This window comes from Myxocyprinus asiaticus, chromosome 45 (assembly GCF_019703515.2).
Source record: "Myxocyprinus asiaticus isolate MX2 ecotype Aquarium Trade chromosome 45, UBuf_Myxa_2, whole genome shotgun sequence".
Lineage (NCBI taxonomy): Eukaryota > Metazoa > Chordata > Actinopteri > Cypriniformes > Catostomidae > Myxocyprinus > Myxocyprinus asiaticus.
In genome coordinates this window covers 15,063,444-15,074,853 of record NC_059388.1, presented here as the reverse complement: position 1 = coordinate 15,074,853, position 11,410 = coordinate 15,063,444, and the positions used below count along the sequence as shown (strand labels likewise).

At 34.9% G+C, this 11,410-nt stretch overlaps 1 protein-coding gene across 2 annotated transcripts; it reads left to right on the top strand.

Moving 5' to 3' along the window:
- The first annotated feature begins 225 nt into the window (after positions 1–225).
- LOC127435391 (plexin-C1-like) lies at positions 226–9,997 on the top strand. 2 transcript variants are annotated; one of them, XM_051688835.1, is made up of 16 exons: positions 226–1,250; positions 1,452–1,577; positions 1,991–2,125; positions 2,385–2,485; positions 2,635–2,743; positions 2,842–3,001; positions 3,489–3,600; positions 3,703–3,796; positions 4,008–4,046; positions 4,504–4,637; positions 4,749–4,928; positions 5,638–5,746; positions 6,468–6,638; positions 6,839–7,000; positions 8,335–8,372; positions 8,667–9,997. In XM_051688835.1, the coding sequence occupies exons 1-15, from the start codon at positions 357–359 to the stop codon at positions 8,368–8,370; spliced, it is 2,562 nt and encodes an 853-aa protein (XP_051544795.1). In that variant the 5' UTR covers positions 226–356; the 3' UTR covers positions 8,371–8,372; positions 8,667–9,997. The 2 variants fall into 2 exon arrangements, with proteins under 2 accessions (XP_051544795.1, XP_051544794.1); XM_051688834.1 differs by lacking the exons at positions 8,335–8,372; positions 8,667–9,997 and adding an exon at positions 7,187–8,319 and having other exon boundaries at positions 227–1,250.
- Positions 9,998–11,410: the final 1,413 nt, after the last annotated feature.

Here is an 11,410-nt window from a genome sequence, read left to right as displayed (position 1 = left end):
TGTATAGTATTAAAATTTATTTTTGAATATGACAAATGTACCGAGGTCCAGACCTCGAAGACCTCATAGCTGGTTATGGCCATGGCCCTATTTATAGGGTATAATAAGTTGAAGTTCATACCGGATTTCCGGAGCTTTTTTTTAAATTATATATATATATATATATATATATAGCTGATTGGACTCGGTGCTTTCTGCATTTCCTTTAGAATATTTACTTTGACGTTTCCAGTGTAGATCTCGCATCTCAGCGCGCAGCTTTTCTGAGCCTGTGGACGCATCTGAGTTCATGTGTGCAGCGCTGTGTCGGTGACCCATCAATTCAGCTGCTTTGTGGGGTTACTCAGATATACAAGATGAGAGGATACCTATTTGGAATACTTGTACTTTTAAAATATTGCATCTGCCAAGATGCGCACGACTTTGATGGAGACGTCAAGGACTTTGTGGTTGGAAACCGTAAGTTGTACGTTCTTACCGACCGTCGACTTCATCAGATGAGACACGATCTGTTTGTGGAGAAGAGTAAAGACATCACTAATGCCACACACCCCAATACAGTGACCATTCTGGTGCCCTTTGACGCGAACGGTACTTTGATTACGTGTGGAACATCTAACAGCGAATATTGTGAAGTTCTTGATATAAATATCACAAACCGTATTTACTGGGAAGGTGTATCGGTTGGTCCTCAGCGGAATGAGACATCTGTAGCATTCATAGTTGATATTAATCCTCAGGTTAACCCGATGGGAACTTACCTTTTGATTGCGAGAAAGAAAAGAAATTCTATTGCTACCTTGAGGGACACTTTGAACTCTGGCAAAGGTGGCATTTTCTCCCAAATAGATGAATTATCAGACTCCTTCATTAAGACCACCAGAACGCATGTTGAGTTTGTTGACGGCTTCCAGGTATCTTCGCGCAATCTCTCGTACTTGTTTCTCAACACAGAGACTGAGACCGAGAGGAAAGTTCATGTGTTGAGGCTGAAAAACTCTATAGGAAGAAAAACAGATATTTTCAAGGACCTCAAAGGTGCAACTATTGAATGCTGTGATGATAAAGTTCGTCCAGTTCTTCTCGCCTCCACCATTATTCCTTCAGGCAAGTCCGTTATCTGGGCAGGTGTCTTCAGTGCGCAAAATGAACGTGATCCAGAGAACACAGCGCTGGCTTTATACGACATCAGTCATGTTGAAGGAAAAGTGAAGGGTTTCTGCCACAACAGTGAGATGTGTCTTTATGAGGTTGGTGAACAAATTGAGAGGGTATTGTATCTATATGAAATTTGTAAACCGAGTACAGCTAATTAGACAAATTATGAAATAAATTAAATGCAATTAGATTAAAATAAATAAATAAATAAAAAAATATGCAGTTCATTAAACTATTGTAATTTTAAGGATTCAATAAAGCCATCTTAGCTTAGTTTATTTTTTGCTTTGCAGAGTGGTGTTAAACTTCAGCCGCGTGCTGTGGTTTTCAAGTACAGCTGGATGACATCAGTAGCAGCAGTTAGATCTGAATCCTGGATTGTGCTGTTTATAGGAACCAAAGATGGCCAGCTGATAAAGGTCTGCATCATCATCTCTCTCTCCTATCTCCAGTGGTTCCCACAAGGATAGCAAATCATGAAATCATCTTGTGGAGACCAGCCTTAATAAACATACTAAATAATCTCTTAATGACATTGTTAAAAAGCAGAAAGTTTTGTGTTAGGGATAGGGATAGAAAATGTCATTAGCTCGGGATTAAATAAAATAGAAGTTGAAAAGTCCCCACTATGATTAAAAAACAATGTGTATATGCTTTCTTTATTGTAAATACTTCCTCCCTTCAGAAACTAACATATCATAAGCAGGTTATGTTATTGCATCATCACTCTCTCTGCCCTAAACCGTTCCATGTTTAGCATTGAATTTAAAATACCACAGTCGTCATTCATAATATTCAAACTATTGGATCATAATGCTGTTTGTATTTCTAGCTTGTGTTGGGTGAGACATTCAAAGCAAGCTGTCCAATGGTGCTATACAAATCTGATGATGAACGATCAGTGTTTCCCAGAATGCACTTTGATCCAGTAGATTCCAAACATGTCTACATAGCTTTGAAGAATCAGGTGAGTTTTAAAACCGAAGATAAAATATCACCATATGTAGCCTAAGCATTATGCAACTATAGCCAGTTTTGTTATACAATATATTTACTTGAGTAATTCCATCTGAAATGTATTAGTGCTTCAGTTTGTTAAAGGATGACACATTTTTTTATGCCAGAACACAGACATTGCTAATTTAGAGTGTATATCAAATGTTTTACTGGTCCTGTGACAGATGAATCATGATATTTGGTTCTGTCTGTTTATGGATAACATGTAGATCAGAAGAGTGTCTGTGGCTCAGTGTGTTAAATACAACACTCTCAAAGACTGCAGAGCTTCTCTGGATCCTCTCTGTGGCTGGTGTGTGAACTCACACAGGTCAGGCTTCCACTTCATTGCATCTAGATTCATTAATACATAGAGACACAATGAGCAGTGCAAGCAGTTCTGGTCTGGACTAGCTCATTGGCTCTAAATAGCTCTGACTGATTTATTAGTTGATGCTGTTTTTTTGTGTTTTCATCTAGATGTTCTACCAAAGATGAATGCTCAGAATTTTCATGGGTGTCCATCCCAAATGACTCTTTTCAGAGACAACTACTTTATTTTCAGGTGGCAGAGAAATCTTCTAGAAATGTAAATATCATTTTTAGAAGTATTGGCTTGGAAACCTTCATGATTTTGACAATATTTCCAAGATTACTCTTCACCAACCAATGTCCACTCTTACACAGATTTCTCTACATCTTGCCTTGAGTCTGAAAAGCACTGGAAGTCTCATCTTCTCATGTGCCTTCACCGCAGGAAGTGTGAATGTGTGTGACAGGTCTGATCCCGCTGCAGTTTTCCCAAACTGTTCTTGTAGCTTTTCTGACCAGCTGCTGTCTACCAGAGGTTGGTTTTCCATCAGTGGAGCTAAGCCTATCTTCTATAATTCAGTAAATTCATATAGTTGTATATTATATTGAGGAAGTGAAGACAAACTCTGTGTTGCAAATAAATACAGCAAATAAAGATAGATAGATAGATCAACATCGTTGTTGTGTTTGTACTCTGTGTCAGGAAATGTTGTCTTATTTGAGAAACCACAGAGCAGTCTTGCATGAATACACATTTTAGTGTTACTTCCTCTCACTTCAACACTCTTTCTTTTATCTTAAGTACTGTTTAAATCTTTGCAGAGAATATTCTATATTATTAAATATTAAGAATATTTAAGAGAAAATTGTTATTATGTACCTGACAAGCTACAGATAATCTAAAAAGATCAAAGCAACTCTGCGTGACAGAAAAACTTTTCTGGCTTTTTTTCCCCTCCAGACTGACATAGTTTGAAAAACCTATTTTGTATTATTGCAAAAAAAATTGTTAATCTATTCAGGTTTAACAGTCTCAGCAGCAGTAACTATTGGAGATCAGAAGATCACAGAGATGTTGACGCTGAGGAACTGCTCCAGTATCACAGAAAATTCATCAAATGTTTCTTATACACAGTGAGAAAATGCACATCATGAACCTAAAATCATTTAAAAGACTATATTGAGTTCTTATTTGAGAGATTATTTCAGTCACATTGTAACACTGAATTAATGCAGGTGTGTGCAGTGCATCTCAGCTGGGTGTCACTGGTCCTCTTCTATCCAGCAATGTGACTGGACACATGAACCTGGACCACAGTTACAAGTACAGGTAAGACATGTAAAATTTTCTTTTCAACATGGATGATTATATGAAGTTACTACTTGATTATTTATCTTAATTTTTTGTACTTTGTTACAAAACATCTAGAAACTGTTATAAAGAGTCAATATGATATTAATGCAGTACTGATAACAGCTGACATGTCAATGTATTGGCTGAAAAATGAAGCATTTAAAGTTATCTCTCTTTCACTCTTTAGGATGCATGTAAAGATTTACACTCTGGGATGGACTATAAAGTGAGTTTCATAGTGTATATATGCCCCACATAACAGAATATGGACTTTATTTACAGAGTGTTTCCTTTTCAAATGAATAGCACTTTGAAAGAGTCTGAGGATTTTGTTTCACTTTTGAGGAACAACTTTCTCCTAAAATTTTCAGATGTTTTCTTGTATATCATATCTTCAACAAACGTTCTGTCACAATAATATTGCATAATGCGCATACTTTATAAATGTCTTTGGGGTTTATATGTCAGAGACTCAATAAAGTATTTATTTTATTGATGAAAAAGCTGTTTCATCGTCTCTACATGTAAACACAATATGATTCTTTGAGGGCAAAACTTGGCTGTCTCATTTCAGAATTATGAGTGAATGAAGACTTTAAGCAAGTTCTTATAACACAATTGCTCTGTGTGCCATTTAATGAAATGTTTGATCAACAATTAAGCACACCATTTGTCTCCAATAGGAGCCAGAGATTATCTCTCTAGAACCCAACAAGGTTTCTTTTCATGGCAGAAACAGAGTTTTACTAAGAGGAAGTAACCTGGAATCTGTCACCAAAATCCATATTCAAGGGGATCTGGAATGCATTCCAAAAGAGTAAGGCTTTGTGTGTGTGTGTCTTTGCCATCTGTGTACAGTATGTATAATGTATATACTGGTACTATATAAACATATACTGTATATCTGTGCATGAATGTGTCCCTTCAGGGCTCCAGTGTTTGAACGCTCCAGTGACACTCTAAGGTTCAACGTTCCTCCTAGTGAAACTAAAGAAACAGTGAAAGTGTGTGCTGTAACTCCTGATGGCCGTTGTCATGGTAACAGCATCATCACTTATAGTTCCCAGCCCAGCTGCACAGGAATACAGCCCAAAGTCACCTGGAACAGGTATGGCACACAAGACCATTGTAGACTATTATGAGATTAGCTTCCACCTGCTGTCAGCTCAGATGTCCTTTACTTCACATCTGATGTTCTTCTGAGCTCTTCCATATAGAAAGTCACAGTAAAGTTGTTGGTACAAAGACTGTATTAGAACTTTCTTTATGCAATCATTAAATTTGCTGACTAATGAAATCAAACAGAGTTACTGTTATAACAGAGGAAATAGACCAAAAACACCTACAGTACATGTTGCAACACAGGTGGCAAGAAATGAAAGCAGAACTCAGAGCCATGTCCGGATCATTTTCTGCATTTCCTCTGACATAGTTAAGAGCTCCAGTTATCTGACATGAGGTGGAGGCATAATTCACAAAATTCTAATTGAACAACTGGATATTTGGTAAAGACAGACTGCTTCATGCTAGCAGGAAAGTCTATTACTCTGTGTTGTGTGTGTGTGTGTGTGTGTGTGTGTGTACATACATACTGTAGCTATAATTTGCTGAAAATGATTAAAAATGCATTAGCTTAATATAAAAACAATGGAAGTCAGTAGAAAGTGCCCAATATGATAGAACAATAAAAGTGTGCATGTGTGTTTGTTTGTGAACTTAACACTTTTAAAACTTTAAAGCTGCTCTTTAAAATTGCATTGTAGCATGTATTGCTGTCCACCTTATTCTAGTTGTGACTGGCTAAACTTGTGTTTCAGTGGTGGAAGGAAGATTCATGTGCAGGGGACAAATATGGAATTGGTGGAATCAATTATTCTCCATCCCTCCAGGAAAGAGCTTAAAATACAACATGACACAAGCTCAGGGGTAATGTCATTATTACGTATTACATTAAACTGAGCTTAATCCTTTGAATGGAACCAATGCAGCAGCTCAGCAGTTTATCAGTCTACTGACATCTGCTATATACTGTATAAGTGGAGTCTTCAAACAGACCACATGAGTTCTCATCTGACAGATATAATTAATAATTTGTTTGCTTCTATTATTTCTTAAAGCACTTCAGTGGTTGTAGTAATATTTTATTATAAAAAACATCAGTTTTGGTATTAATAGCTTACATTATACTGTATATATACAGGGCCGTTCAATAATCTGGGACTCAAAATCTATTTCAAACCTGTAAATAAACAAAAATTGTTTGGATTTTGATAAAAATAAATACAAAATTGTTAACAATCTGCACTATTTCTAGGTCACTAATCAAATAAGCATATTTGTGATACTGACCATGTTAACTCCTTTGTACAAAAGATAAGATTTCGTTGCATCCATTAAAGCACATAAGATGCTCTTTCTAACATTCTCAAATAATTCTGGATGGATCATCAGGTTTTGCACAGACTTGTGGAGTCCATGCCAGCTCGAGTGCAAGCTGTCATTAAAAATGGGGATGCACCAATTAAAGAATTTTTAAAAAGCAATTCTGAAATGTATGTTCATTTTTTAATTCAACTTGTCACAAGTGGACTTTTGAACGCACTAAATGTCTCAAAGTCATATTTTTCATTCTCTCTCTCTTTCTCAGGATGTGTGGTTTCTCTCCCACCATAATGACAGCAGTGCTGTGTTTAGATTATCTTTGAAATTTGAGAACTATGCTGTTGAATGTGTTGATAATTTCTCCTACCTGCCTGATCCAGAGATCACTGGATTCACCACCTTACAGGTGTCCGATGATCTACTGGTGGTAATTCAGGTATACAGTGACTTCTGTAAAACAATGACTGAAGGAAACAGTAACTGTATTTCTTTGGACAAATAATATTTATATCCATTATACACATAAAATGTAATGAGTGATTGTGTTGTTAGAATTTGAGCTGGCTAATCTGTCCAAAGATTTCATCTGTGATTATCACCTCCCACCCCCTCCTCGTCTCTCACTCTCTCTTTCAGAAAAAGGCAGATGAGTTGAATTTGAGTAAGAGTGAGGTGAATGTGATAGGTCAACAGGGAGATCAGGAACATGAGTGTGTTCTGGAAAGGATTGAGTCCAGTACCATTCTCTGTAAGATGAAACAAGTATCAGGAGCCATCATCACACTGGACTCACTCACTGTAAGTCTGATTTTTATGTTTTTTCCTTAATGCTAACCTTAATCGTGATCCTAAATGGATTACGGCTGTGGAAAATTTAATGATTTGATTTGATAATCACTGCTCTATTACAAGTTAAATATAAAACGTAGTCAACCGTACAATGTTCAGATAAGAAAACATTTTTTTTTTCATTGTCTATTTCAGGTCAGGGTGGGGAATTCTTTTGTTTTCAGGATGGGACAAAGTAGTACAAAGTATATGTTCTGCCTCAGTCCACAGAAGCCATCTGGCCAAGAATGAAAGAGCAGTCAGAAAATAAGTTGTTTTCAGTTTCTAACTGCAAAAGAATATGGTAACCTTGAAAATCATGGGTTGCTAGATAATTCTATTGTTTTAATATCTATGTATTTTTAAGCAATTGTAAAGGCCAGAATCTAATTTTTTAATATTTTCTTTAATATTCTTATTTTTGTATATTTTCAATTATTTTACAGCTTTAATTACCGATATGCAATATTTATTGTGTTTTACCTATTTAATGGCCACTTTGTGTATATGTAAAATTATGCAATAATGCTGTTGCCCTGTTTACACCTATAAAAAGATTGCATGAGCTCCAGAATAAACATTACTCTGTAGAAATCTTATCTTTCATCCTACTTACTGCTCAGACCTCTCCTGTGGCATCTAAACAGCAGGTGGCGCTATACACTCACTCATTATTCATACAATTAAAAATAATAATAATAATAATAATAATAATAAACATCTATCAACGAGTTAAACCAAGAGAGGACAAATTTGCTTTATTTTGCACTATAGTGTTTTTTCTATGATAGTGGAAATCTTTTATTGGATTTTCTTTCCATAGTAAACCTATGTTATTCTATTTTTCTCTTCCTAATCTGATATTAGATGAGATATTCCAGTATACTGCTACTGCATTGCACATCATATTTACTTACAGTAGCCTATAAACAGGTAAAAAAATAAAATCTTTTAGAAAGAGGTCTGTACTTTCCACATGACACATTAAGCAGTTTCTTAGTTCTGCAAGTCATCACCGCAGTTATTTAATGGTACACACATGCTGTATTATTAATCCGTCAGTCTAAATTTTACCATAGATAATTTCAAAGTCCTATTTGGATTATAATTTACTACTAAATGAGCAGTTCACCCAAACAAAATACAAAATAATCTGTCATCATTGATTTATCCTCATGTTGTTCCAAACCAAGAATTACTTTCCATCTTCAGTGGACACCAAAGAAAGAGACTAATTTTTTTCTATACAACCAAAGTAAATGGTGACTCATATACTGTGTAACATCTCTTTTTGTGTTCCACAGAAGAAAGAAAGTCATATATGGGTTTGGTGCAACTGAGGGTGAGTAAATGATGACAGAATTTATTTATTTTATTTTTTATTTTATTTTTTCTTCACTATCCCTTTAAGAAAACCAAATGTCTTCTCTTAATCTAACAGTGGAACTGGTTCATCTGTATTTAAATATTGCTTTTTTGTTTTATTGGAGTTGCATAATGTACATCCCAGAGTCCTTTTAAAAAAGAACTGATTCAAAGAACTCATTTACAATAATTATGCTTGAAAGGCAGCACTATAGATCAAAATAATAGAGCACAAATACACACTCTAAGATACATGCTCATACAATTACAGATCATGCCTGGAGAGACAATTCATCAGACAATGACAAAAAAAAAAAAGGTATGGAAATTGCTATCACTATGACAACAAGAAGAGCCACATTCCAGAGTTCCGGGCTTCTGGAGGGATCAATAGCACATTATCCATTCATTCTAATGTTCTAGGAAGCCTGAAGCGCTTTGCATTAGGTAATAGCCACTTCTACATCACTCAGATGCCTCCCAAACCAAAAGGGGAGAAACAGGAGTGAGTTACACGACACAGTTTTATACATTTACTTTCATTGTATATTGTTTATATATATATATATAATTTTTGTTTTTGTTTTTTGTGGAGCACAAAAATAAATGTTATTTTTTTCCATACAATGAAAGTAAATGATGACTGAGACTGAACACTCAGCTTCTGGGAGATCCTTTTGTATAACATGGAATAAAGAATGTCAAATGGGTTTGGAACGACATGAGAGTGACTGAATGATTACAGAATTTTCATTTTTGGGTGAATAGGACTGATCCCTTGTGTCAGGTCAGCAAAAGAAATGAATCAGCTAGAAAGCACTTCAAGGAACTCTAGCATAATTCAAAGAAACGCATATCACACACATAAATGCTCGCTCCCCTCAATCATTGGAGGATGCAGTCCTGAACTCTCAGAAATTAACCCTGCTGAGGCTTGTGAGAAAAGGACATCTGCTTCCAATAAGCTTGGTTAATACTCATTATCTCTGCATTCAGGGATTTCTCAGAATCCTCATCTGACCCTTCCTTCACAGATCTGACTCTCAGACAGAACGCCCCAGGCTGTCACCCTGTCGCTGCAGAGACTGAATGAGATTTATGTGCCGGAATGAACAGAAATATGGAAATATTTATGAAATAGAAAATGATTATGTAATGTGTGTAAATATCTTTTATGAGTCTATAAATACCAAACACCACAACTGATAGCAAGGGAAGAGTTGTTCTGTCTTTGCATTTGGAGGATTGTGTGTGTGTGTGTGTGTGTGTGTGTATTATTATTATTATTATTATTATTATTATTATTATTATTCACACACATGCACGTTTACTTACCTATCTAAATGAAGGCATACTATATTACTTAATTAGTTTAAGTCAATCTAATGACAATTACTATAACCTTAAAAGAATGTTTTTTGTTTTTTGTTTTTTTTTTTGCAAATCATTATTTTTTTCCACTGAGAAATTGTATATATGGCATATAAACTTGCAGTGGAAATGGAAATATGTGCCCACATATATGAACTATAATTTTATATTATATACAGTATGTTGATATATGTCTATATATTTTTGTTTGGGATGATAATATACATATTTAAAACATAATTTATTTTGGGAGATTTTCTAAGATTATTAGAGTCAAAACTATAGACACACATGTATACACACACAGACATTCACATACATACGTAACACAATTTTTTTATTCTGGATTGTGGTCATGTTTTGTCTACCAAATGTTCCTACAAGGATAAAACCTGAAATCACCTACATTGTTCGGACAAGCCAACAGTACCTACAAATAAACATACTAAATAAAGTCTTAATGAAAATCTAAAAATACAAAAAGGTGTCTGTAAGGGTTAGGTGGATAGATAATATCATTAGCTCAGTATTAAAATAATAGAAGTCAATGAAAAGTCCCCACCATGATAGAAAAACAAATGCGTCTGTGTGTGTGTGTGTGTGTGTGTGTGTGTGTGTGTGTGTGTGTGTGTGTGTGTGTGTGTGTGTGAAGTGTGAGAGGTCATAAAACACAACAGCCTACACTGCTCACGCAGAGACTTATTCACCCACTGGCTATCACAACAGGTGTCAAGTTCTGTGCAAAGGTATTCCGTTAAACTCTTTATGGCTCTCTTTAACATTCTGCAAACATTCTCAGAATTGCTATAAAAATACATAAAACAATTTATGAGGTAATTGCCACAACATTTATTGGAGCATATTCCAAACCTTCTGTCAGATCCAGTACAATGTTTAGATTTAATCCCCACTGCCTTGCTAAATTAAAGTGCAAAAAGCATGTGAAGACAGTAATCAGTGAGAGACTAAATTGCAAGGCAAGCAAACCTACTTCTCCAACACTAATTTAGACTCAATAAATCTCATGTGACGAAGAGTGCTGAAGAGAGAGTAAACAGAGAGTGAAAAAGACAGTCAAGAAGAGACACAGTTTTATAACACCATAACAACAGTTTTTAAAAAATTAAATTTATGTTATAACATACTTCCTACTATAAATAAAATAAAATAAAATAAAATAAAATAAATATCAGGCAGAAAAAGCTGCTGCAACCTTAAATGAGAGAAAAAAAAAAATCTGTAAATTATTTTCAGAACATTATTATGGAGATTATAATCTCCTATGAAATATATTAATTAATTAAATAAAAAATATAACCTGTATTAATCCTAATATAGTAGCCTCAATATATTTTGCCCTTACAGAGATCCCCAGATTAATTTTACAGAAATATTTTGAGATTTTTTTGTAATGATGCAATGCAGTTCTTTCAAAAAGGTAAGATCAATGAAGATGAAGACACGTCAACTCATTAGGATAAATGAGGAACAGTATTTTTCTTATTTAAATAACAGAGTTTATACAAAATGTATTATTTGTTAAACCCCCAGGGTTCAAACCAGTTCAGCACTTATTTCACAAGCATCAGAATTAAAAGTAAATTATATAATACAGATAAAATAGCCTAAAAATGTGCTGCTTTT

Coding starts and splice junctions, on each gene's coding strand:
- LOC127435391 (XM_051688834.1), top strand. CDS start 357: ATGAGAGGATACCTATTTGGAATACTTGTACTTTTAAAATATTGCATC. Junction 1,578..1,990: donor AAGATGGCCAGCTGATAAAG/GTCTGCATCATC, acceptor TTGTATTTCTAG/CTTGTGTTGGGTGAGACATT. Junction 4,929..5,637: donor CCCAAAGTCACCTGGAACAG/GTATGGCACACA, acceptor CTTGTGTTTCAG/TGGTGGAAGGAAGATTCATG.